Source organism: Thunnus maccoyii, chromosome 20 (assembly GCF_910596095.1).
Source record: "Thunnus maccoyii chromosome 20, fThuMac1.1, whole genome shotgun sequence".
Taxonomy (NCBI): Eukaryota; Metazoa; Chordata; class Actinopteri; order Scombriformes; family Scombridae; genus Thunnus; species Thunnus maccoyii.
In genome coordinates this window covers 4,960,663-4,988,651 of record NC_056552.1, presented here as the reverse complement: position 1 = coordinate 4,988,651, position 27,989 = coordinate 4,960,663, and the positions used below count along the sequence as shown (strand labels likewise).

Genomic DNA, 27,989 nt, shown 5'->3' with positions numbered 1-27,989 from the left:
ACGCCCAAGTATAAGTGATTGTTGACTTCTAAAATCAGTTCCAGTTGAGGGAAACACCTGCTAGATATGCGTTTGAATGTTTGTAGATATGTCTTCAAAATGAATGTATTTGAATAACACTCTGTCTTTAGCCTTTAATGATTATTGCAGCATATTTATCACCGTACACAAATACAAAACTAGGAGCAGTCATCAGCTTTGGCCTGCAAGGACTCAAATGCCAAATTCTGAGTTTCTCACAGAATTTTTGATAATGTTTCTGTAGAGCTTTTTAAAAACGTGTAGAAGGTTCCTCATTGCCAACTGTTTTTACATCCATAACAGTGTCGTACAATCAGGTTTGCACATGATTGTTGTTTGTTGCTTTTGAAATATGATGTATTTTCTTCAATAAACCTCTTGGCTTATGGTTCAACCTGCGTTTCTTTTGTTACTGTGTGATTTAAATTGTGCTCTTTATTTTCCACATTTGTTTTTTTTATTTAAGTTTATGTCAAGCAAATAAACAAAGTGAATAAATGTCACAGACTATCTCTATAGTGTCCAGTTTTAGCTTTTAGCCACTCATGAATTCTTAATCAGCTTGTGCACTGAAAATAAAAATGCTCTACCACGGCAAATATCATTTTAATGACCAACATTAGGATCTTATCTTTCCTCTTCATTCTGCTGACATTAATTACAGTTGGCAGGAACTTTAAAGATAGCGCGGTGCCCTGAATGCCTTCAGTGAGTATAAAAAGGATCTGAATTTAAATAGATTGTCTCTGAGAAACATTTTCTGTCTGCAGCTCTGAACCTGAAGTCCCCACTCTAACCCTCCCTCCCCCCCCATCGCTCTCCTTTGTTTTGACAGGTACCTGCTTAGTGCCGTTGTGAGATAATTCCAACAAAAACAAGACCTCTGTACTCAGCTAAATGTGTCGCCGGAGCTGTCAAGATGTGCCCTCGCCGCTCACAGTCTGCGAGGCAAAACTAATCATCCGCCTCAGTCCGCGCTGACTCACCGCAACTCACACCATCAATTACAAGGTTGTGTGTTTACAAAGCTACAGCAGTGGTTAACTGAGAAAATGAAGCAAAGAAAAGAAAAAAAGTTTCACAAACAAAGATCATATGTGAAGTGTTGAGAGGAAGCAGGAGGCTGAGTCAGCGGAGAGGAACTGTTAACAAGGTTAGAAATAGAAGTTCAGTACAGCTGCGATCACGCTGCTTGCTATGTGATCTAATATACATTATTTGTATGTTTTTCTTTCTTTCTCCTGCTTCTTTGGTGCAGAATTTACTTGAAATCAATATGTTATTTGAAAGTATATAGAAGTGCATGTATTTTTTTTGTATATGAGATCCCAGAAGATACGAGGGGGAGCCCAAAAATTCCGGGAAGCAATCGATAGCACAAGAGTACGATGCAGGTATTGGATTTGCTGCCAGGAAGTGTACATGCCTACAGCTTTGTGTGAAATTTAGGGCAGAAAGGGAGAAGATTCGCCACCGTGGAAGAAATACAAGAAGAAACGCAGGAAGCTCTGGATACGGTGACAAAAGATGACCACAGGAAACAACGTTTCCAGTGGCGGGACAAGTGTATAGTATCTCAAGGAGAGAACTTTGAAGGGGATTAGAAAGGTAATACTGACAGATGTATAGATACAGTTTATTTTAACAGTCCCAGGAAACTTTTTGGCCCCCACTTGTACATATTTTTTGGTGTTTCATAAATAGTGTTGTCTTGAAATTCCATGTCGGATAGGTCAAAATATTTAACCTAACTACTAAGATTCAACCGTTTAATGTATTTGGTGTTTTGGGTTATTTTCAGTGACATCTGATGAACTGAAATGGAGCATATTTTAAAATGACATGTTTCTCAAAATGACAAACTGAACTTTACGCTCTGACATTGTGAATGAAGGAATGTGTATGAAAAGGTTTGTATGTATTGGATATGCTGGTCTTTGATAAATCAAGGTCAGAACACTTTTGTTGAGAGTTTTTCATTTGATTTTTACCCTGAATAGAGGTGATAACACTGTGTTAGTAGGTATAAAGCTTTACGGTAAGCAAAGTTGTGAATAAAAAAAGGGGAAGAGAACGTCAAAGGGACAGGTAGAAGAAATAAAAGCACAGTCCACAGGTGTGGCAGAGGCAGAGGACTTTTAAATTTACCTTTCTGCCCAAGGACCCCAAGATGCAGGGAGGGTCGGGGGTGGCCTTTTGTAGGGTGCAGTACCGTTTATTACAAGGGGAATCTTTTACAGGCGTTCTCTGAAATATCTTTGATCCACGGTTGTTGTGGAAGAGTGTGACAAAGACATGTTATCACACTGATGATGATGATGATGATGATAAATGTACATAAAAACAAAAATCAGGAATGTACGGTGCTGTTTCACTACTACGTCCAAACTGTCATACCTCTAGCTCAGCGATAATCTTCTCTTCGTCGTCCTCGTCTTGAATGGCCGACGCTGCGATCACAGGCGGGGTCGAGGCGGGTCGAGGGGTGTCAGAGGGGGTCCGCCTCAGCTTCACAAGAGTTTTAGGCATGTCACCATCTTCTTCCATCTTGAAAGACAAAATAAAGACATTACGCCTCTACAGACCGAGCTGTTACAGTACATCAGGGATCATATTTCATGGTTACAAGTAAAGGAAAGTTTGCAGCACCAAACTTGTATCAGAAAAACCTGTCTGGTGACTCATGTTTCCTGTGACTCCATGCAGACCGAGCCAAGAGAGTCAGTAATCTTTGATATTTTTGGTAAAATGTCAAACTAAAAGCAACTTGCACTGTTTTTCCATCTCTGTTCAAAGATCGTGCAGACGGCTGACAGCCTCTTGTAGAGTTTTCATGTACTTCAGTGTCCCTAGTTTACCAAGAACGGCTCAACAATAACAACAGAAACTTCAATCAGTGCACTCACTGTGGGTGTATTAACGATAAAGGTCACAGGACAACGGACTGGCTTATTTGAGCTGACAGAGAAGTAAACAAGAAGAGATTATTGTAGCGACAACGTGCAGAATGACGGCTGAAAAAAGCACAACTTCAACATCGAGGTCAACGATGAGACATGAAGTAACTACTAATAAGACAAAGAGCCATGCTAGCGGCTCTGAGAGGCTGTACTTAACTAAATTTGACGAGTTCATGGTGCTACAAAAAAAGTCAAGGGATCATTGAAGTTATTATAAATCCTCCTGGGGGGAGACAAGAATGTTGTGTGCTAAAGTTCATGTGAATCCATCCGATAGTTGTTGACAGTTTCAGTCTGAACCAAAGGGGAGGACCAACCGACTGACGTTGTGCAAGCATGGCTAAAACAACCATAATCTCTCAGTAAATGACAATACTGGGGTTTAACAAACAAAAATAAAAGATATGAATCGCAGGAATGATAATTATCCATCCAAACATCCATCCATCCCACCACCAGTATGTTTTCTTTGAGATTAAATGTGTAATTTTAACAGAATACTTCAATCAAGATGGTAGCGTGTTGGTTCACGGCCAAGAGATACTCATTTTTGTATGAATTATCTGCAAAAAGGACGACACAACACTTTTATATCCACTTGTTTTATCTTTCCTATTTTATCTGACTCTTAAATGCTGTTGAAATGTTTCAACATGTGTTCCATGTTTTATGTAAAGCACTTTGAAAATGCCTTGTAGTTGAAAGGTGCTATACAAATAAACTTGCCCTGCCTTCAATCAAAAGGTCTCTGTGGAGGTTTTCAGCACCTTGTTGAATCAGTGCTTTGAAGAATTCAGACTCTTCTGGAGAGAAGAAATGTGAATTCTGCTCGGCGAGTTTCTCCACAGAGAGAGATCAGTGGGGGTTTAGAGCAGCGCTAGCCTGTTCTTGCCTGACAACCAAACCTAAAACTGCCCCTAGACGACAGGAATCTCACTCTGTCGTACATGAGTGTGTGTCTGCTTTCTTATTTATGTGGGTCAGAATCCAATTTGTCTCCCGAAAAATGTTCCTTCAAGAAGCTGCATAGTCCAGAGGCTCCGAGAGGCTCTGCTGAAAATACCCAGGGTTCAAAACATTCTGTACTGGCTTCCTATTATATTTTATATAATGCCTTGTAGTATTTTGTATAAAAACCATAGAGAGACACACTGCAACCTAATGAAAGAGTGAAGATTTCAACCAACTCGCTGTCGTATACATTGAAATTACTGGCTGCTTGTTTATTTTGTTGCTCATGAACCTGGTCAGTGTTTCAACGGAGCACAGCGGGGGGGGTTTTGTCAGCTGTCATTCCAGCAGCAAACATCTGGCTTTGTAGTCAGAGTTGACGTCTGACTTGGCCCTGATCTCTAATTTCATCGTTCATCAGTATTTCTTATTTTCGATTAACCTCGACGTGACTCCGGTTGAGCTTTATTTAACCATGAGATGCAAATAAAAGAACACTGAGCGTCTGAAATCCATTATAAAAAAATGGCGTCTCACCTTCAGATTCTTATTGGTGACTATGACCTCCCCGGTGCGGTTGGTGGTGATGCCGTGTACCGACGGGAAGCTTCGGCGAGGTGGCGGCGGAGGCGGAGACTTGGAGGGCTTTTCCGTACGGTACCTGGCCACGTTGAGGTCGACTGTAAACGGAGAGAACAACACCTCAGAACTTAAGAACTAAATCACTGCATCTTGTGTTGTAGAAACGTACAGATAATTTGTACTGAAACGCTGAATTATCGTAAGGTCAAGAATGTCTAGGATGCGTTGATACCCCCCGTCCCGCTCAGACATGCCTGATTAAGCAGTCGTTAAGATTAGAGAGGACCTTGTTACGCTCGTCTCTTTAGAGTGTGCGTGGGGCGACTGGCCAAGAGATAAGTGGGGCAGCTGTTTGCGTCAGTTCATGACCTTGTTGTTCTCAGCATCAGGAAATAAGAGAAGACTTTGGATGTTTATCTTTAAACAGATTTGTATCTACAGCATTCAGTGTACAACTGCTTCCTGGACCCAGAATTTAAGTACTTTTAAGACAAGAGAGACTGACCAGAGTTTTGTTATGATTCATTTAAATTATCCATAAATCTGCAAGCTATTTCTCACCAGACCCTCGATGTGAACCACCCCCCTCCATGCTGTTGAGCTTCTGGGCAGCCAGCTGCACTTTGCTGGGCTGCTGGTCCCCGCTGGGTGTGGTGGTAGTGGCTGTGGTCCCAGTGGTCCCAGCTGCAGGAGAAGTGACTGTGGTGGAGGTTATTGGGATGGTGATATGGGGCTTGGGGGGCACCGCCGGTTTGTTGATGTGCCTGGCAGCGTAGTCGAGGTCCGGGATGGCCTTCATCAGCTCAGCCTGGGTCTCTTCCAGCAAGCGATTGATGTCCTGGGCGCTGAACTGGGTCAAGCTGGCACGCTTCTCCTCCCAGTCCCGCTCTGCCGCCTAACATATAAACAGATATAGACAAATAACGGGCTGTGACATGCAAACTGCTAACAGGCGCAGCTGCAAAAACATAATGGAGACACATTCATGCATTGTGTTTACTAATATTACATGGACAAATGGGATTATCAGGCGACTGCTGCTGCTAGTGTGTGCACAGGGTCTCAGTAAGAAATGTAACTACCTTCAGATGCAATTTCAAATGTAAATGGATGTTTGCCATCTGGCTTTCCCTGAAATATTCCCACACAGTGTTGCATAATGAGCATTGAGCATTAAAAAATGAAGAAAAAACATTTAAAACACAATCAAACACCGTCCTTAATCATCAGCTGATTACCAGTCTGACTTCAGCCGACACAGCTTTATCTGCAGGACGCCGGCTTGGCAGATCATCGAGAACCCGGTTTCTGAAGGTCATCGAAGGCTGGATGTCCTGCTCGGGGCCCGAGGCGTCCGCGTCACCGGCGGACACGGGCATCCAGTTGGCCAGGCCGGCGCTGGTGTTCAGGTCAGTGAGACTAAGAGGAGGACTGTTGAGGATATCCAGGTCGGAGCTGCGGCTCAGGTCCTCCGCTCTCTTCTGCGGTTGGCCGGAGACGTCTTCAGGGCCTTTCCAGACGCCCTCGGTGACTTGTCTGCACATGTAGGAGGGATACAAAAGACTACAATACACACAGGACACCATGAAGTTCCTAGACTGCGTTACAGAAACAATCAGGAAACTACAACAAGTTCAAGTTTGGGTGTCAGTTAATCTGATAATTACTTTTTTACAATTAATAATGGTCAGGAAATAATGAAGAATATTTCCCGGAGCCCAAAGTGTCGTCTTCAAATGTCTTGTTTGACCAACAGTCCAAAACCCAAATATATACAATTCAAAATAATATAAAATAGAGCGGGACATTGCTGCATTATAGAGGCTTGAACCAGCAAATGTTCAGTGTTTTTGCTTGATAAATGACAATTATCCAAGTCATTGTTGATATATTTTTTTAAATTATCTGATCAATTAATCACACAACTAATTATTTCAAAGCCAAAACTTATACAAAAGGACTTTATCCACAGGCTACTACATTGTGAGACATAATAATATACATAATGCAAACAATACAGTGAAAAAGAAAACAGAAAACTGTAAAGTATAAACACAGAAATGGATTCTGAACAACACTGTTAACCTGCGTTGATGAAATAATCATCTCTTCTGAGAACTGAACTCATCCTGACCAGAACATCTCAACATTAACAGCATCAGCCGTGTTATTATGGAGGCAGCGTCGCTCCGGTTTGCTCTCGGTAAAGATCCTCTGATTTTATCTCTCAGTATTCAGACGAAACCTCCTCCTTCAGGACTTTCAAGATGATTATTTACAGTAGGTCATGATTATATCATCAGTCAAATAAAAGAGAAGATGAGTAGAGTACGGAAGAGTAAAATGTCTGCTTTCAATCTCTTTAATGTGAAATTTATCCTTAAGAAGAGATCTTTATTTCAGATAAGACATGAAGGAAATAGTTTTACAGAGAAAAACATGTTTATGTTTCAAAAGAAATATTGTTTTGGTATCTGTACTGAAACTCAAATATTATATTGCCTATAGTGTCCATAATAGTGAAACAATACCGAGCCCTGTTATTCAGTGTACTGGGCCTCATGCAAGAACATTTTCGTATTCTTGTGCTAAATCTACAAAAACTAAAAAGTTCGAAGTCGGATTCAACAAAGTTGTCTTAAAGCGCTCGTTTCAGTCTGATGAACGTCAGCTGTTCATGAGGAGGTGAACGTTCCTCAAAGTTCATCATTAACATAATCAACGCACCATATAAGGCGACCTGTTCTGCTCTGTTTGTGGGTGAGTTTCATTTACAACAAGGTGAAAACCTTGTATATGGCTGGACTGTGTATGGATGCGCAAAACTGTGGCCAATATGTTACAGGGATAGTCAGTGGTTGTGTCTATAATGTGAATTCCTGCATATTAAATGTTCATCTGGAGGCTGCGGTGGAAATTATCAATGAAAGTTTTAACAGCATTGGGTGCAAATTCAGGAGGCTCATCTCTATCCAGTTACTGCAGTTACAAGTGCACCTAAACTATACACGAGTCTCATATTCTACCTGCAGGTCTTGTATTTTAAAGCTGTTGTTCATCGTTTGTGATGTGAAAAAATCAAAAGAAATAAAAAGTGTGTGTCCTGGTATTAGTTCAGTTATAAAACCCAAACACACACCGCGGGGCGTCTCTCCTGCTGACAGCGCTGCCAGGCGGAGAGTCGATCACACTGGAGGTAGAGGAGGAGACGCAGAGACGTTGCTACACGTCTGTTTAAACAGGAGTTTAGCCGAATTCACCGTATTTAACACCGGAGCTGAGAGGTCGGAGCAGGAAACGGTCACTCTGTGTGTCCTCTGTTTCCCTCACAGTGATGTATTTAGGTAATTTAGAGACAAGATTGTAAAAGTTTGCAGCCTGTCATGTTGTCACTCATATCCAGTGTCAGTAAATTCCAGTAAAATAGACTTTGAAACAGAAACAGTAGCTGCTGCGCCAAAATATTCCAATAAAAAACCTCTAAAAAACCCGTCAGTAAATTGTCAGCCATGATGATGATGATAATAATGAACAGAATGTTAATTCTGCATTAAGTTTGTTCAAGTTATATATTTTTTTTTAGTTGATTTAAGAATCATATTCAAACTCCAAATTCATCCAGATTAAGACTTTATAATTCTTAGACAACCAACTGTTTCTCCACTCTGAACTCGTAAATTTCATTCGTTCGTATTCGTAGAGAAAATTCTAAGAATGAGAGAAAATTGATGAGTGCCACAAATTTTCTGAACAACAAATCTGTTAAAATGATTGTTTCTTGCATGAGGCCCATTGAGTTAATTGTTTGGCACAAGCTTAAATCTTAAATCTAACAGCAGAGTAACAGAAAATCACAATAAAAACCGAAGCACAGTGAAGCTGCGACGGCTCTACAATGTATGAGCTGAGCTGGTTTATTGTATTTCCTCAAATAGTGACCGAGGCCTTTATTTACCTCAACTGCAGATTGAACCAGGCCTTTATCGAAGCAGGCTTATATCAGAGAGAGGCCTTTACTTCTAATTCTCTCTGTTTGTTAAGTATATTTGCTCATATATTAGTACGAAGCCTCCTTGTTTTCTCATCTGCTTCTGTTTGCTCTGTAAAATGTTTGCTACTTCATTACCAGTAATCCACTTACTCCGACATGCGGAGCGATTATTCCAGCACTTGAGTTCCACCCGGAACGTTTTGGCAGTGCACCACTTAGCCGTAGCATGCAGATAACATGCTCATGGATGTATGCTCACTGGCTTAGCCAAGTTACCCTGGTTACCCATGTTAATGTAGCGTCGTTGTCATCATTATTATTAAAATATGCAACGTTATATCCAGTAATTAAACAATATCACGTCTCCTCCGTCCCCCTCCCCTCTCTACCTTGCTACCACCAGGAGTTTATACACCTTTGTTTTTTTCCCTGGCTTTTAAATGATCTTTTATTTGAGGAAATACGGTAATAAGAAGTGTTATGTGAGCTAACTGAGAAGCGTTTGATATGCGTACCTGCGGAGAGTGCTGAGCGCATCAGTCATGGTGTTGCAGCGCTTCAGCAGGGCGTCCAGGCGGTGAGGCTCCTCTTTCAGGAACTTAACAGCCTCCACCTCCACCCTCAGCACCACTCGCATCTTACTCTGCAGGCTGGGGAACTGGTCTGTATGGGAGGCAGAGAGAGAGAGAGGAAAAGGGGATCAGGAGGGGAGGAGACAGACGGATGAATAGAGAAAGTGGCATGTCGGGAGGGATGTGTTGAGTTGTTGATATATGAGGAAGAATGGAGGTGGATAGTGACGGAGGAAAGGGGAGATTACAGGAAAGAAGATATAAAGGGAAAACAGGATGCTGCTATTTTGAAGGAACTGGATTTTCCTGTCATATAGAGACGGCTTCAGTGAGGAGGATCAGCGAAGGTCGTTCAAATGAAAGGAAAGGACGCGCTAGATGTTCAACTATAGCCACTATTTTAAATGTTACCTGCCACTCAAATACTGAATCACAGCACAGTTTTTGCATTTGTAGGCTCTACATGTAGCTGGATGTGTAAACTAATAATTGTCATTCTTCACATTATTACAATGAGGCCCCTCCCCCCACCAGAGTTTTGGGTTTATCCATTAATATTCAAGATGGAGAGAAGAGGTGCACAGGTCAGAGTAGCAGGACAAGAGGCTACAACTACAACTTCATGAATATAGATTCAAGTCAAAGAAGGTTCATGAATATTCATCTGAGACTTTGTATAACATCACCTTGACATACGGTTCATATTCTGTTGTTGCAGTTCAAGTACTTGAACTATGACCTGCGACCACACAAACAGCTGCTGGTTTCATGAGTAATACAAATGTGTTATTGTTGGTATTTGTGAGATTGAAGATATAGAGATAAATATTTACACCATTCAGTAGCTTTACTTTAGAAAGTTCTTTAGAAGATATGCAGTAAAAAGACTACCTGGATGAAAATGTACAACTAATAAAAAGGATAATGGAGTTTTATATCTTGTGTTCAAAAACTGAAATATCGTTCATTACTTTAAGGTATAGTATGTACTTAGAGCAGGGGTTCCAACCTGGGGATCGAGACCCCCACAAGGGGTCACAAGATAAATCTAGTGGGTCATGAGATGAATGCTGGGTAAGAAATAAGAAACAAATCAATTCTGATACAGAAATTGTCTTTATGTTTTTGATTTTTCTCTAATCTTTGCTCCTTTTTTGTGAAATACTTTATAGTTTGCTCTCTTTGTATCAGAATTTGTAAAATTATTGAAATGAAACAATCTGAGAAGGGAAAATCAAACTTCGACATGTGGTGGCAAGCAAGCGGCGACTACCACGACTTGAGCTTGAAGCCGATGTAAAAGCACCTTTAAGAGCAACGCCACCGACAGCCTCTAGGTACTGTTTCCAACTGCTATTCAACAAGCCTCAACATCTCTCTAGAAATACCAAGTCAATCATTATGGTGTCAATCGCTAAATTCAGGCCCTCTAATAAGTGCGCAGGTGGTCATTTTGGAACTTATTGTGTATGTTGGTGTTGATTGACAGCTCGCTTCAAACCGGCTACAGTGAAACTATGTATGACGTCATACCTCGCTACATCCATCTTTATATACAGTCTATGGTTGCAGGGAGAAGAGGGGAAACATTGCTATAGAGTGCAGGATAACCAGTAATGTGCAGTAAGTCACCTGTGAAATACTTCAGAGATTTCAACATCATGTTCAGTCGAGTATTACAGAGGATATTAGGATTCAGCTTTCCTGTATGTGGAGAAGTTTTTGATATTTTTTTACTTTAGGGAGCTACTAAATAGTTTTCGGACAGCGGTGGAGCTCTGTGATATATCTTTGGCTTTGGATCAACTTGTTTGTAGGATCAGTTCTTGGTTGGTTTTCGGTCTTTTTGTGGGATTTGTTACAATAATAAATATACACAGTATAGAAAGGAACATGCTTTGGTATGCTGAGGTGCAGCTGCAGGGTTGGAAACTGACAGGAAGCCTGACAGTAGTTGCACTTTTTGAAACTAATTATCCTTACATTTATTGTGATTTAAGAGTAAAAGTAGTTAAAGCTACGGCTGAGACAGCAAGGGAAGGCTACTCATGGACTGCAGATAAGGAGGAAGCACACCGACCGCACTGCAGGAGACACCGGTGAGTGTTTCAGGGAACTACATGAACACTTGAAACGCCGCAGCAGTCACAGCGCACCTCCAAACAACACATACAGGTGCTCATTAACAGAATACCTACTTTTGAGCTCAGTAAGCGTCTCTCCCAGCATCCTCAGCTCTTTGCTCTTCTGCTCCACGTCCTGCTCGGTCACCAGGCCGTGGTTGACTGAAGAGTTCCTCTGCAGCTCCTCCACTGACTTCTCCAGGTCACTGTGGAGGACCAGGTCACGGATTCACTTCACTCAACACCACAGGAGCCAAACAACGTTACATCCAGCACCTTCATGCTGTTTAAATACATCATTATCACCATGTTGTATGACTGCTTGTCAAACCACTGGAACTTTCTTTTGGGGTCTGTTGCAGAGCTTTCAGCACTTTAATGGAGGTGTTTTTATGTTTTACTTAAATTGCATTGATGTGTTTTTGAATTTCAGGATTTTATTGTTTGGTTTTATGTTGTTTTTTAACATCTTAGGACAATGTTGGAAATAAGAGTTTTCACTTTAATGTTTTATCTATTGGATTTTGTTTTTGTGGAATAATCCATGAATAAATCAGAACTGTAAACAGAGTCTGTGAGTAAACATTATCTAAAAGTGAATATCTGCAATTTTGGGAATCACATGCACTGTCGGCACTATGGAGCATCTATATAGACTCTAAGAAAACAACTAGGCTGATACATTTTACCATAAACATTACAAACATTACATTTACAAAACATATATTTTCCTAATTTTCTAGATCTGCACTCCGATACCAAAGTCCTTTCTGAATACAACCTCTGATTGCAGCTGCAACAAAACTCGTTTTTGGACGGTGACTATAGTTGCAAGAAGCTACTCTTCTGTACATCTGTTGTCTGTTGGTCTGGGTACTTTTTGGCATATTGCAGTACTTCAGTTTCAGAACAGATAACAATAAATAATGTTTCATTTGACAAAAGTAACATGTTAAGTTGTCAAAGTAAAACTTGCACAAATCTGATTTAAACTGGGAACTAAATGATTAAATATTGAGTAAATGAGACTACACATCTGACTGGACTGATGGCAACTTCCAGTGCTGCTACAGCCACATTCTGGTAGATACGAAAAGTATTGGGTTTCGATACCCAGCCTCAGTCTTCCGATGTCCACTGTCACCGTGTGAGGTCCTGCAGTCCCTGTGTGTTCCACTTACATCAGTGCAACCGAGACAGATTACTCCCTGTAAGGCTCGTCCTTGTCGAATAAATCAATTGTTCTGTGAACTCACTGCAGCTGCTGGATAAGCAGCTCCTCCTGGTTGAGGTACTTGAGTCTCTCCTCCTCCACTAGGAGGCGCTGTCTCTGGAGCGGGTCCTCCTGGGTGCGCGTGGCGTCCAGCATCATGAGGCTCAGTTCCGACTCCGTCTGCTTCAGCAGGGACAGGACTGAGTCCTGGTTCTCCAGCTGGGACACCGAGTCACACGGTTATTTTTACCTGCCGTTCATTTACATTTTATCCTGTTTTTACACTGATGTATGAGCACAAACGCTGAATAATACACTCAGTTTACCTGCTGTAGTTAAACTAATGCAGTCCAGTTCAACAGCCCTGCAATAATTCCTACTTTTATGAAGGTTATAATGTTCAGTTTTTGTTGAAAGTGTTTAAAAGAGGTGTGCATATAATAATAATAATCTCTACTTGTACAGCATCTTTCATACATAGGATGCAGCTCAAAATGCTTTAAATAAAATCACCTTTCTAAAAACAGTTTCAATTATTATTATTACAGTAATTATTATCATTATTGCTGCTGTTGCTTGTTATTATTATTTTATTTATCTATTTGTTTGTTTTTCTGATATTCTTATTGATATTCTCAAAATGTTTGTCTGACAGGAGGTTCTGTGATAAAAAAGGTTTAGAGTCAACAAAACCTGATTATAACCTCCATACATTCAGAGTTTACTGCAGGGCTGTTGCATTCGTTTAAGCTGCCGACTGAGTGCACAGTATATAGTACACTTGTACACTGCACACACACACAGATACAGTCATAAATACACACATAAAACAAAGCCAAACAACACAGTTAAACTGCATAACGTGACCATGTGTACACACCTGCATGTTGCGCAGCTGAGAGAGCTGTTTGCGCAGTGCGTTGGTGTTTTGCTGCAGGCCTTGTAGGTGGAGCTGCATCTGCAGTCTGGACACCGTCACCGGCTGATTGCCCCCTGAGGGTGGAGGTGGCATCAGGGCCAAGGGAGCAGACGGTGTCAAAGCTGCCCATCACAAAAAGCAGGATTTTAATACAGGAGATTTTCTCTACGCTTGGTTTTGGCTTCCTTTAGAGCACACGGGAAGTGATAGAAGTTGTCTCAAAACACTGTGAGCAAATCAAAGAAAAAGTAAACTGTGCATAGAGCCTGAGAGAAACTATGACTCTTGGGTAGCCAAATCCTCAAAGGTTTGTCTCTCATGCCCTCAAAAAAATCTTCATCCAGTGAAACAACAATTTGTCTGACTGGATGCAGAATATTAATTTTTTCAGGTTATGAGGATTTGGCAACAGTAATTCAGGACAAGTTCTATCTGTGCTGTAAGGGGTCAAGGGTGGAGATTACAGTCTTACATAGACTTAATGATAAACAGCATGGGAAGGCTTTGAGGACAAACAGGGTCAGGAGTGAAAACAGCATTTTCACTAAATCCAAGTTTCTCATTATACAAAAAAATAAATAAAAAAACCCCAGGCAGCCCAAATGTATGAGTGTTTCCAACTCCTTTGAAATGATAACGAATGCTATGTTCTGAGAATAATTAGGGTGTTGAGTCACACGCATCATGCAGAACAAGACAAAAGGGAGAGTAACTAGAAGACAATCGATTGATAACAGATAGTGATTTAGTTGCATTTTAAGGCTATTTTCACCCACTAAAAAAACGGAGAGCTGTGAAGTATCAACTGTGAAAAAGCAGCGCCGCCAGACCAACACATTTTCTCCAGTAATACCTCCAACACCCCAGTGCCAACACCTCTACAGACGAGGTGACGACTTCCAACTTTAGCTGCAGAGCGCGTCCTATATATGACCGAGCAGCACCTCTCTGCAGCCGTTGTTACCCAAATGTCTTTTCTGCAGCTTCACCAGTTTAGAAGAATAAGATTTTTAACTGCAAGCACAAAGACGGACCGGTGCAGATAACAGCGTGAGTCAATTAGACTATTACTGACTGAGGGAAAAATACACACTTTCATCATTCTGGCAGTCAGACAGATAAGTATCTGACAGATCTTTACAGAGGAGAGATAGAAAACGTTGAAAGCGCTGAGGTCACAGGTTTTAAAGTTGAGAAGAGGATCTGTGAAGCTTCACTGTAATTTAAATAGGAATTAATGGTCAAAAAAAACAAAAACAACTCAAGAAAAAAAATCTGTTTTAAGTTGCAACAGATTCAAAAATATTCAGGCTTATCTGTATTTTTATATGATATCAGATAAGAAGACATTCATTTAAATCGTTAAAATCTCTTCCTCTTTGGCTAATTCACATCAAAAAAACCAGCAGCACTTTTATCAAAAGAAATCTATCCATTTTGCCTCCAAAACGTGCAGTTTCATGAGCGCTCGCTGTCGCCGCAGCAGTTTGATGTTTCATGATTGCAGAGGTGTGCACACACGGAAGATTATTTTCCCAGAGCGCCGACAAATTGCTCACCAGACGTTTTTTTATTTTGAACAGATATTTCTAGCTCCCACCAACGCTTCACTCAGAGCAACGAAAAGAAGAAAACCAACATTTTCTCATTCTGATTTTAATGCAACTCAAATGGTTTCTAACTTATAAAAAAGAAACAAGGGAAGGGAAAAGTGAAGGGGGATCCAAATAAAGAATAAGGAACACAGAGGGGTAGACGAGGGAACAGGTTACCAGACACTTCAGGAACACATAGCTACCTTTCTTTTTTTTAGTTCGTCCAGCTAAAACAAGAAGCACGGACAACCAGTTACACAGCAGCAGCAGCAGCAGCAGCAGCAAAAAGCCGGCGCATACAGTATGAAGAAGCCTGCAGAGTCGGCCATTACCATCACGTATGAGGCACTTTAAGAATTATGCAGAAAAAAATGAAATAGCGGCAGCTCTGTGAGAGGAAGAGGAGGCAATTTATGTGGCTATCAAACAAGCAGCAGAGGGGAGCAGTGACAGGCAGTGATAGGGAATAGTTTGTCTCTTTTTTTTTTTTTTTTTTTTTTTTTTTTTTGGGGTAGTGAGAGCACTTACTGTCAGTTGCTGAGCAGTCACTGGCTGACTCAATCTTCTCCCTGGAAGAGGCAAGCGTTAAAGTACTTACAAGCCAGAACACACTATCGACTTAGCTACTGAGAAGCTATTGATATATGATGGGAAATGTGGAAAATATATGTGCTGCTTGCTGCTGCGTTCAAAGAATGTACTTTCTGCTGCGTACGGAGGATGTGCCTGAAATCACTTCCTCGTTCGCTCATTCATTATTCTCAAAATAATAAACTGCTGCGAGGACGTTTTCGGACGTGAATCATCGTCGTTTACTGCCATCGCTGACAGATGCTGTCATTAAATTACAAGTGATGTACTTGTTATGGACACTTCGGTTTTTGAGGGCGCAATGTATGCAGGGAATAAATAATGAACTTGGATTTTGGACTCATAAATATTAAAGCATAAAGCGTATAAATATATATATAATGTAGGAAATTGGAAGTGATTTCAGATAAAGCTTGTATATCTCTTTTTAGCATACATGTACATGTCTTTGTGTTTAATTGTATTACTCATGTTGTGGGGTCAGTTAAGTGCTGGCTAAGGTTTGGGTTAGTCTCCAGGAAATCAATGCATGTCAGTGTAATGTCCTCTAAAGTGATGGAAACAAGATTGTATGTTTGTGCTCCTCTTTTCTATCTTTTTGAGGAGGAATTTTATTTTGAAAGCATCGTAATGAGGACATTTCTGCATTGTGAGTGCATTCTGGCTCACTACCTCAAAGGTCCGTATGAGGGTTAAGATTTGGTTTTAAAGAGGACATCATGCACATTTCCAGGTCTATATTTATATTCTGGGGCTCTACTGGAATATCTTTGCATCATTTATAGTTAAAAACTCCTTATTTAGCTTTTACTGATTCTTTATGCAGCCCCTCAGTTCAGCTTCTGTCTGAATCAGACCATTTTAGCTCCTGTCTCTTTAAGGCCCGCCTCCCGATGACCGCCACTCTGTTCTGATTGGTCAGCTTCAGCCAGCTATGGAGGCTACGTCAACAAACAGTAGTAGTAGGGTTTCACTTCTTTTTCTCATCCTTTACTCAGATGGAAACTTCTCAAATACATCCGTACATGTCGGAGCCCGAATCCAATCTGAAATATGCAAGTGGACAACGTATCTGCGAACAATCTGACATCATCACCAGGAGGAAGTAGAGGTGACTTTGCAAACGGCGTGTTCAGAGCAGGTTGAAGCCCTGGCTTTTGACTTTCAGGGAGCATTTTTACATAGTTTTTGCAACTAAACCGTGTTCAAAATCATAACAGTATATAAATGACAAAAAATCACAAAAAGCATGTTTTGACCCCTTTAAGGTTTAGGTTAAGGTAAGGGGAGTAGGGAATGCATTATGTCAAACAGCTATAGAAAGATAAATGTGTGTGTGTGTGTGTGTGTGTGTGTCTTACGGGCTTTCTGCCTCAGGAGCTCTGCTCAGTACTCTCTGCAGCAGCCCGGTCAGGCTGGCTATCTGCTTCTCCATCGCCTCCATACGCTCCCTGGATTCACACACCAAAGATAAACTGTACAGTATACCATAACTGATAACTGTTTTACACATTTTTAAAACATACTACATCTTTTTTTTGTTTTTTTTTTTACCATAATTTCCCTCTTTTTTGCCACATTTGTAGGTGAAAGTCTGTATTGATAAAACTGTTCATGAACAATCAGTTATTGTTATAACATTTTTTGCATTTTTGCCTTTATTCAAAAGCTGAATTTGCAGAGAGACAGAAAACAGCGGCAAAAAGAGGTGAGACATGCAATAAAGGTCCACAGCCAGAATCAAACAGCGGACACAACAGTTACATTATATGCATCTTAATCAGCAGGCTACCAGTTTCCCCTTTTAATAACAGTTTTAAACACCGGCCAGCACTGAAGAATCAAGCACAATTATAGTTTTACTCTCAATAGTTGTTTTATGGGGTAAAGCAAGTGTTCCACCAATCGGAAGGTTAGTTCGATCCCCGGCTCCTCCAGTCCGCGTGTCAGATTGTCCTTTGGCAAGATACTGAACCCCAAATTGCTCCCGAAGGCTGCGCCATCGGTGTGTGAGTGTGTGTGAGCACTAGAAGCTCCTCCTGATGAGCAGATTGGCTCCTTGCAATGGCAGCGTCTGCCATCAGTGTGTGAATGTTGGCATGTAGTGTAAAGAGCTGGTCAGAGGACTAGCGATAGTGATATATAAATGCAGCCCATTCAACATTTGTATTAGAGCTCGGTCACAACAACATTTATAAACAGGAAAATTTGTGTTCACCATGTTTACTGTGTCAAAACATCTAATTTTATATAAACCGGCTCTACTGGAGTGTAAACTGCTTCAACATGGTCTGCAGTCAGTCAGACTGATGATACAAATATGTTTCTGTCACCAAGCGTCCGTAACCTCCTGGTTTGCGAGCATGCATTTTTTAAATTTAATATCAGTAAAGTTTGTGAACATCAGTCACCTTCAGTCTTACTTGGCGTAAGTAAGACTATAAGAGCAAAACCCCTGAGTACTGCATGTTCAGTGAAGCTCATGAGTTCAGCTTTTCATTCATAAGAGAATAAATGAGCTATTTCTTTTAACAGTTACATAGTTTAATTTAATGGTTAAATACTGTATAGTGCTAAACATCAAGCATACTGAATAAGTATATTCTGTACTTGTAACTACAGTAGATGTGAGCTGAATATGTATATCACAGCTCACCTCCTGTGAATACCAGCATGTATAAAGAAATATGAGGTGAGACTGTCTTACCTGGTCTCCGTCTCGTTCCCCAGCAGAGGTGACCCGAAGCCTCCGGAGCTCCCTCCCTCCCCTCCAGGCACGGCCATCAAGCAGAGCTGCTCTGAGGTGAGACCCAACCCTGAGCCCTGGCCCCTGGCTTTGGGACTGTCCCCAAACACAGAGGAGGTCACGGAGTCCCTTCGCAAACTCTGCCTCCCGGGGGAGCCCCGACCGGGCATGGTGCCCCCGTAGGAATCCCTCATGTCGGGTATCTTTTGTGGGGAGGAGGGCGGCGGCACCCGCAGCCCCATGGCCAACATAGACGCGGCGTAGGCGTCGTTATAGAGCGGTCCTCCTGGTCTGTAGAGAGCGCCGCTTTCGATCAGCTCTCCTTGCAAAGCGGCGGCTGAATAGGAGGTGAGTGAACGCACCGATCCAGCTCCTCCTCCACCTCCCCCTCCACGCCGGTATAAGGAGCCGTAGGGGTCTGCTCTGGATGGAAGAGGGGAGTGAGGCCCTCCAGCAAGACTCAGCCGGCTCGTCTCGGGACCCAGAGAGTAGGGGTCCGCGTAGATCCCCCCTCCCCCGCGGTCATCTCCCCGTAGCAGCATTATGCTCCTGGATCCCCCCACTTCGTCGTCGGGCTTTACATCCCTGCGCTCCAGGATGGCGCTGGAGGAGGCGCAGAAGGCCTGCTGAGGTTGAGGGGGCTGGTGGAGCTGCGGTTGCTGGTGGGGAGAGGAGTGGTGGGACTGGGAGTGCGGGTGCGGCAGGGAGTGGGTGTGGTGGGGCGGCCCCGCGTAAGAGGAAGGCCTGCCGCCGCTGTAGAGGAGGCGGGCGCGGGACGGTGAGCCTTGGGGAGGCGAGGCAGAGGCAGATGAATGCTGGGATGACATGGGCGGGTTGCTGAGGCGGCGGTTAGGTGAAGAGTCCTGAGGTGCATAAACCATCTCCCTCTATGAATAAATAAAAGAAGAAGAGATACACAACTGAGCCCGTATATATCCCCAGCATCTCAGAGCAGGAAATAAGTCTCAACTGGCTTTTAGGCCCGGAGTAAAAGGGTTTTATTGACTTTCTTAACCTAGAAAATGACTTCTCTCTCTCTCTCTCTCTCTCTCTCTTGTTTCATATTCTGTGGGAGGAGAAATATTAATTGATGACAATAAACTTATTAAAAGATTGTTATTGGAATTTCAAACTTTGTCCAGGATGCGAAAGAGAACAAACGCTCTCTAAGGAAAATGTAGCTTTGCAACAGTGATTATTTGAGACTGTTAGAGCCAATAACTTCAGCAGTAATGACTCAGATTTTAAATAAATGATGGAGGAGCTATATATATATATTTTATGGTGTTTTTTCTAACACTGGGTGACATTACAGAAGTAATTTCCCCACCTGTAAGAACACATAAATTAATATTGAGTCATTTTTGACTATGGAGGAGTATATTATGAATGGATCTCACACACTCCAGCAAAAGGCAGTGAAGAAGATGATAGCTAGTAAACAAGTAAACATAAGGGTTTCAAAATGATCAAAAATCAGCTCACATTTTATTTATTTATTAAACATTTTATGAAGAAGTTAATGTTTACAGGACATTTTTTAGGCTTAGGAAATACACATGACGTTTGCTGAATGTAAACAGAAACTTTAGAGGGGAAACTGGACAGTGGAAGAAAAGATAAATGATGTGTTTTCGATGGTGTTTGTCATTGCTGTGTGTCAATTATTGCACAATACAAGCAAGATGTGGTGCTAATATAGACACTGTAAGACAATGTGATTGGATAGAGTTGACTAGGAAATGTCACCTGGGTTAAAATTATACTTCTGTATTTTTAAAACTGAACATACAATTTTTGTTTTTTTTGTTACACTAGCAGTGTAAACAATGTTTACCCACAGCCTAATGGCTTATTGGAAAATATCATTGTGAGATTTAAGCTGCTTATTAAATCTGGCATCGTCATAATTAAGTGAAGTTTCTGCTGGGAAATGTATTTATATTTTATTATAACCATATACACACAGAGTTAAGTGTCATCCTTATTTTAATGTTTTTTTCTGACTAAATGTCAAATGAAGTATCTATGGAAACAATGACTTTTTATAGTTTGTTTTTTGTTATTGTTCTTCTTTGTTAATCTTTGTACCTATTATTCTGTTGTTTGTGCTTTTATATCTTTGTCTAAGTATATATTTTTTTAAAATGGCATATTTTCATATATACATATGATTAATGGAGATGATTATCAAATATTTTAACCTGCAGCTGTACTTTGCTGCTCTGAGTGTCATAGAACAACAACATCATGTCTACCAGGAGTTATTCTTCTCCTTGCTGGAAGTCAGAGCAGGAAGCCTCACTTTATCTTTGAAATTGTATCCAATTTCGTCTATTTTATATTTTTAAGCAGTGAGAAACGGCCTGGAAACTCGTGATTATAAGAATCTTTATGTGACAATACACCGGTGCTGTTTACCGTAACATTTTACAACAATTCAGATGCTGCTTCAAAACTGACTGGAAACACTCTAAGTTCCCTTAAGTGTGTTTTAAGTTGCACTTGATAGCTTATTGACGGACTCAGCATGAAAAGATTATCTGTTATCATCAATCCGAAATGTCACAGAGAAAGGCGACACAAAGTGGAGCAGAATGCAGAGCAGTGGAGCGTGGTGTAAGTGAAAGCCCTGCATCAGGAGGGTGCCAGTCAGGAGTATCAGATATATAGCGAGGAGACACAAAAAAAGACAACTATGTAATTGCTTACGATGCACAAGGCTATCTCCTGGAGATGATGCAAATTGAAAAACCAATATTTCCCCACAGTAACCCTTAGGCCTTTTAGAACACCCTGTGGACATCCTCACAGCAGACTAATGACTCTAGTGCCATCATCTTCCATCTTGTATCTTAGCAACAGCCTTGTATCGACACCATCATTTTCCTGAAGGCACACAATCGTTTCATTCCCCCCTTTAAGACTCCCTGAAGTCACCAGATGTCAATGGCAGGTAAACTCCTGAAAGGTTCGTCCTGTCTGCGCCGTTCATAACTGACCGTTCTCCCGCTGTGGAAAATCTGCCAATCAATCTCATCCTTAACCATATTCTGTGCTCCTGACTCTGACTTGGATGGAGTCCAGTAATCCTGGTCATGCTTTTGTGATCTGCAATCAGGGAATAATCTTGGCTCTGCTGGGGTAGGGTTCAATAAGCTCACACACACACATACACACAAACACACAAAAACGTCCTAGTCACTCACCTTGGCAACGGTAGATGCAGCCCACACACACACACACACACACACACATAAAACTCAAGGTTAGCCGGCTGGTTTGATAAGGCTTTAAAACGCTAGGAAGGTTTCAGAGCCACACAGAAACTGGAGACGGTGACCGATCCCGGAGCGGTTGACCTCCAAAACATCAGCTGTGAGTCATACACACGAGCGTGTAAACAATAATTGCCCCAGAGGTGTTTGATTGACGGCAACAAATGTGTCAAAAATGCCCCGCTGTCTCCAACACTCGCTTCACTTCAACTGTTTAATATGCAGATTCATTTTTCAGTGCCCGCTTTTCTGAAATGTAATTTATCGAGTTTATAGTTTGTTTTATTCTATAAAAGCAGCATTCTGAATTACCGATTTCTCATTTCCATAATCAGAGCGTAATTAGACGGAGACAAAAAAAAAAGACAAGGCCTCATAACAGAAAACACTAACGTTGCAGAATTGAATGACATCAGGCCCTCTGTCTGTCTATCTGTTGGCAATGGTTTATTTTGCTCCAGCTGTAACCAAATGCATAAAGGATTAGTAATCATGCTAATCAGGCTGATGCCACATTTATTTTGCCAGCAGCTGACTGATGAATTAAGATAAATCCCATTGTGGCTCATCAATAAGAGCAGAGCTACTGAGCAGGAGGGATGTTACAGGTATTGGGGATACAGCGAGGGTAACGAGGAGGGAAAGAACACAGCTGTAAGTCATTTTCAAACGTTGCAGCTACATGTATCCATTCGCTGTGACTAAGATGAGACTATTTGAGTTGTTTGAATGAGAGGTTTCAAACCTGTTTTTGCAACACAGACAGTTTTTATACGGATAACTTGGGTGTGAGTCAGCTAGCAGGTGGTGGTTTCACAGCCAAAATAAAGGTTGGACTCTAAGGATGTTCGGATACATCAAACACATTTTATCTCCTGCAGAGAAACCGTCAGGCTCTCTGTCTTCAAACCTATAGTTTGGTCCAAATCTATGGATGAGTTGGCAAACTTTTGTGCTTTTTCCACTTGGTTCAGTTTCTTTTCACACAGAAAATAATCAAGCGAACCAAAATGTTTCACTACAAGCCATGAAAGAGCGCTCATTGGTCGGTTGTGTCTGGGGCGGGAGCAAGAACGTGAACACAGGAAGAAGGTCCTGAAGAAGCTAAATTCTAAATTCAATTTTGATTGCATTTATTTATTGGGACGGTGTACAGTTTTTAACATAAAAGATGCACTGTTAGCCCAAAGCTAATTTACATCCGCAGTCCCCCACAATCAAAACAAACAGTACAAAGCACAGAATACACCATACGAAACACAAAGCTACACACGACAGCACATCCCATACACCAACAATGTCAATTAGATATTAATAATGTAAATTCATCAAATTAAAAGCAACACTACCTGCGCTAGTGAGAAGACCATAGATGGAGTTTAGACTCAATGGTCACACAGCTGATTGGTCTTTAGTAGATTTTTTAATTTGACCTTGAATGTATTGATTGAACTACAGTTCTTCATATCATCAGGTAGGGTATCCACTGTGTTGTGGTCTGGTACAATCTAATATAGAGGATATTCTGGAGGATCTAATAGAACTTACTGAGCGAGTGAACACAAAGTCACATAGTGGAGGAGGAGCCAAATCCATTTAAAACTTTATAAACTAGGCACAAACTTCATTGTGCTAGTTCAGGTTGGATCATGTTTCCACCCCAAAAATAACTGGGGTTAACCTCGGTAAGGTTGTTTTGGTCCACATGAGAGAACGCCCATAAGGGGATTTCACACCTAACCTGTTTGGTTCAGTTAAAACAAACTCTGGTGTGTTCTCCGGTTGGGTACAGTCCATTTGAGCTGGTGTATAAACTGTCAGTCACACTCAGGTGCAGAAGGAAACAACTTGAAAAGAGGGTTTTCGTTCACTTTGAAGCAGACTGATGCAATTGGTTTGTATTCTGAAAGCGAACAGAACATCCACAGGATTATATGACAGTAGAAATGTGTTTCTAAACCTTAACTTCTATTAAATCTATCAGCTGATTGCAAACTGTTCAGGGAGGTTTCATTACTGATCTGCATATATTTACACAAATCATTTGATAACCATGGTAACATACATGTGTGCACAGCAGCAGGGGAGTGCCGGGATTTCCCCCCATCAATCTGACATTCAAAGACTGTAACGCTTGTATCCTCCTCCATGTACTTTTACAGTTCATTAAATCCATTAAAAACTGTGCGTCATAGTGATCCCACAATGATATCTTAGTACAAGACACCTGCTTTCCATTATTCATAACACACGGTTGATTTACAGTCTAATAAATAACTGATAATAATGTTGCATCATCAGTTATTTATTAGTGAGCTCTTTGTGACTCCAGAGAACATAAATATACACACACTCAGCAGGATGAAAGTGCTGCATGATGCTGTCAGTCACCAAAAAATTTGATTTCCCCCACGTGGGTCCATGTAGTAAATGATAATACAGGACGACAGTTGCCAAAACAGTCCAATCAATGAGAAACCTGTCAGTCCCTATCAAGCGGAAACTATTACTGTGCTCGAGGCAACATGAAAGGAAACACCCTGCACGCCTTAGTTGGAAGATCCCGGCGCCAAATGGAAAAGATGACGCCGACCATAAGCAAACCAACAGTGACAACACAGCTCGCTACATCCATCTTCTACAGTCTGTATGAGCTCATGTTTAGAGCTCTTGATCAGTTTGTTAGAGGTAACACTGCATGTGATGGTGATATTAGTATCAGATTGTACATAGAATTTGGATATTTGTAAAAACTCATATATACAATTTATAAATTGTATATATGAGTTTATGGAGTTTATGTATATAAATAACTGTATACCTCTTCCTTCACCTTTTCAAACATGTAACATTTAATTTGTGTTGTTTATAAGATTTTGTTTATTGAGTTTGTTGTATAGGTTTCATTTCATTTTATTGTTATTCTTGTTTTCTTTTTATCTGTTTTTTTTATTTTTACCTGTTCAAAATAAGACTGAGGTGGTAGTCACAGTGTCGGAGTGTGTGTTAGCGCCACGTCGAGTCACCGTGAAGCATTTTGTTCCGCTCTCGGGTGAAATTTACGAGACACCTGAACCGCAGTCATATTTACCATCACGAGTCTGCATCCATGACCCGGTCCTCAGATGAACCGGACCGCGGCGGTCCATCATCTCAGAACAGTGTTTATGCAATTTTACAGTCTGTCTACATCCAGCCTCGTCAGCAGCGCTGATGTGAAGGACTGGCGTTAATCCAAGAACAGCGGTGCTGGAGTTAAGGTCACATGACTCACTCAAACCCTCTCAGAGAGTAGATGAAAGTAACTTATGCTTGGACACATTATGTAACACAAATTAGTGTTTGTAAACACACAAGACATAATATCAGAGTTACGTGGGAGATGGATATTGGCGTGGGGGTAAATAAATAACAATTTTCCAGGGGAATTACAAAATGTATTATTCGTAGCATTATTTGGTTTGCTGCTATCTTCCACTGCCAGAACGAGACAAGTGTTTGTCTCGCTCCCTAATCTATGAGTCATAAGCCAGCTGCACAGAAAACGAATTGGTAATGAAAGAAAAAGGTGACTGTGACTGAAGAAGGATCATTTTCTTGGCATCAGTTTACATTTTGGCACCACGATAATACAAAGCTAATGTGGATGAAAGTCACAAATACTGTATAACGTCTCAATCATTATCTTCTCCTCTGAGGAACCGCGATCGGACCTTTCTACATTCGTATCTGCACCCACACAGAGTTGGGAAGACTGAATGAAATATACACACACACTTACCCGCAGGTCTCCGTTAGCCAGGTGTGGGTTGTGGTGTCCGGGGTAGGTGCCGTAGACGGGCTCTTTGCAGTAAATCTTAATGACGCAGCGGTCCTGAACGTCTCGCGGGTCCTCCAGCTCATAGAAGACGTTACGGGTCTCATCTTTGATCAGCAGAGCCGTGCTGGGAGACCTGAACATCAATAGTCATCAAAACAAAAACAACAAAAAAAAAAGAGAACAAGAACACTGATAAATAGTCCATACAAAGATAATTTCAGCTCCTATTACTCGCTAATAAGCAGAGATGTAAAGTCATTTACAGATGCGGAGGAGAATTGGAGGATCTTTAACTGCGTGAGGCGCCTATAATGAGAGAATCAACTGGACGCAGTCTGATATTGAATTCACCAGAAATCTATTATTCAGTGAGTTTGGAGCAGCAACGTGAACTGTATGTATTGACAGTAGTTTCAGAGCAGATTATACAATAATCTATAATTAAGACTTGACAACAGTTTGATGGAAACTGAATTTTTTGAACCAACTGTGGAAAAATATGCTTTCATAGACTTGTAATGTTTATCATTGCAACATGATTTTTACGAGCTTTGACCCAAAAGATGAGATTTTATTTAAGCATGTAACATCGAGGCTTTCCTTCTTCCATCTGTTTACTTTTGTGTCTGAGGTTGAAACTAAATGAAGAGTAAATGCAGCGCTGCAAATCAGACAGTTAAAGACGTCGCCTTAGATTTAATTGGCTAAATGATGAATCGTAAAAACTAATCAACAGATAAACCAATTAAAATATAGCCACAGCACACATGTACATACACACACTCGTGCATTTTTTTTTTTTTTTTGTTTAGAGTCAATTAAATGTGATCCAAGTGTACCTGAGCATGGCCATGGTGAGCCTCTGGGGGAACATGTGCACAATGAGGGCCCTCAGAGTATCCAGGCTGGTGAGCTCGTGGGTCAGGTGCACCCTGCGAGTCTCCTCCCCAAGTTGGAGGAACAAGATCCCTGCATTTATGGATGGAGAGGATCAATGAGGGAGAGCCGAGATGGTTTAAAGGGTTGGGGAAGGGGAGGGGAGGGAGGTGATGTTTAGAGTCAGGGATGAAGATAGAAAGAGAGAGAAAGTGGAGGGACAATTTTCACCTCAAAATACTGTTTCTTCTGTGCCCGTTGAGAGTGTAGACAACCATTTTAGCTTGAACATGCTCCATCACATATCAGAAACATTTCAAACTCAGGTACATCTCAGCCCACGGTCAACCCAAAGACCCTCAACCCCCTTTATAGCTGTCAGACAGTTGCAGCAGCATCCCTCTATCTTTACTCTGATTTCTCAAGACTGACGTATTTTAGTCACATTGATCCTTAAGTAACACATGTGGTGGTCATCTAGAAGTCATAGAACCACTCTGGACCATTTAAACAATTGCAGAAGAAGCAGTCGCAACAAGATGGTGTCATTAAAAGAGCGCTAGTCAAACCTAAAACAGTCAAAAACAATGTAGATAACATGATGGACATATATGATGTCTCTGTTAGTTTCCTGTATTCATTCTTTGTCTGCCACCATGTTTAGTCTCTTCATTGCAGCTGAAGCTTCAGTGGACAATTAAGTCATGTACGCTTCATTCCCTGATGCCAGTGATAGCACAGGGTGTAGTTACAGGAATGCCTACAGCTTGGTGACAAAATCCAATCAAAATTGGGAGTGAAACGGAGAAGATTCGCCACCGTGGAATAAATCGGGGAAGAAAACACGGGAGTCTCTGGACACGGTGACAAAAGATGACCACAGGAAATGTTTCCAGGAATGGAAGAAGCGCTGGGACAAGTGTATCACATCTCAAGGAGAGTGCTTTGAATGGAGATACTTCATGATTAATTTGATAAATCTGTTTTTATTTTGCTTTTATCAATATATCAACTTTTCCATCTCAGCCAGGCGTAAGAGACAAACTGCTACTACGTCACACTATAGACTAGGACCTGAATCTATATCAGTTAATGACTCAAAGGGGATTTAGTGTTAAGTCACTCTTTAAGACACTATTTCAGGCCACATTGTTTACCTCCGATTTGCATAAATTTATCTACATTTCGAGTCATTAGCATGTAAAATAAAAAAACAACAACATCAGACTGTAAATATTTCTTCTATCCTCTGCTATCTACAGCTTCGAACATGTAGTCTCCTCTTGCCTTGATAAATATTGCATCGAAACAAATAAAGTCCTGCGAGACAACGCATCATTATCATCCTCTCATTAGCTGGAAGCTGCAACAGAGATGTAAACAAAGTGAAAAATCTCACCAGCTCGGTGATAGATGTGTTATAGAAGGTTGTATGTTGGAGAACAGTTTAAACACAGAAGCAAGTCTGTTGCATGGCGCTTAAAACCCTTTCCACTGGAATAAATATATATATTTTAATCTTTTTATATGGTTAAAATCTATTTGAAATGAGTAGACATCAGGTTTGTATTATTGTAAATTAATAGATTATTGCCAAAGTCTCAACAGCTTCCTATTAGTTACAGAATTAGCTTAGAAAAAGGTGAAATTCTTCACATATGTTCAAGGCTTATAGTTAATCCTTAGTTGCATTTTGTCCCACCTTTTCTCACTCAAATGCATCAGCCTCCTTCTCATATCCTAGAGAGCTG

The 27,989-nt window shown here is 41.1% G+C and overlaps 1 protein-coding gene across 10 annotated transcripts in view; it reads right to left on the bottom strand.

Moving 5' to 3' along the window:
* zgc:114120 (uncharacterized protein LOC619267 homolog) overlaps positions 1 to 27,989 on the bottom strand; it is a 125,555-nt gene that overhangs the window by 10,351 nt on the left and 87,215 nt on the right. For 7 of the 10 annotated variants that reach the window (XM_042397301.1, XM_042397300.1, XM_042397308.1 and 4 more), the window contains 14 exons: positions 26,202 to 26,331; positions 25,324 to 25,495; positions 18,226 to 19,151; positions 16,880 to 16,969; positions 15,456 to 15,496; positions 13,294 to 13,454; positions 12,457 to 12,632; positions 11,276 to 11,406; positions 9,021 to 9,168; positions 5,753 to 6,077; positions 5,076 to 5,409; positions 4,470 to 4,612; positions 2,419 to 2,568; positions 2,170 to 2,277 (listed from right to left, as the gene is read on the bottom strand). In XM_042397301.1, coding sequence (XP_042253235.1) covers positions 2,170 to 2,277; positions 2,419 to 2,568; positions 4,470 to 4,612; positions 5,076 to 5,409; positions 5,753 to 6,077; positions 9,021 to 9,168; positions 11,276 to 11,406; positions 12,457 to 12,632; positions 13,294 to 13,454; positions 15,456 to 15,496; positions 16,880 to 16,969; positions 18,226 to 19,151; positions 25,324 to 25,495; positions 26,202 to 26,331 — 3,035 coding nt within the window. Of the gene's footprint in view, positions 1 to 844; positions 2,278 to 2,418; positions 2,569 to 4,469; positions 4,613 to 5,075; positions 5,410 to 5,752; positions 6,078 to 9,020; positions 9,169 to 11,275; positions 11,407 to 12,456; positions 12,633 to 13,293; positions 13,455 to 15,455; positions 15,497 to 16,879; positions 16,970 to 18,225; positions 19,152 to 25,323; positions 25,496 to 26,201; positions 26,332 to 27,989 lie in introns of those variants that run through there. The other 3 variants (XM_042397304.1, XM_042397306.1, XM_042397307.1) reach the window with 3 other exon arrangements.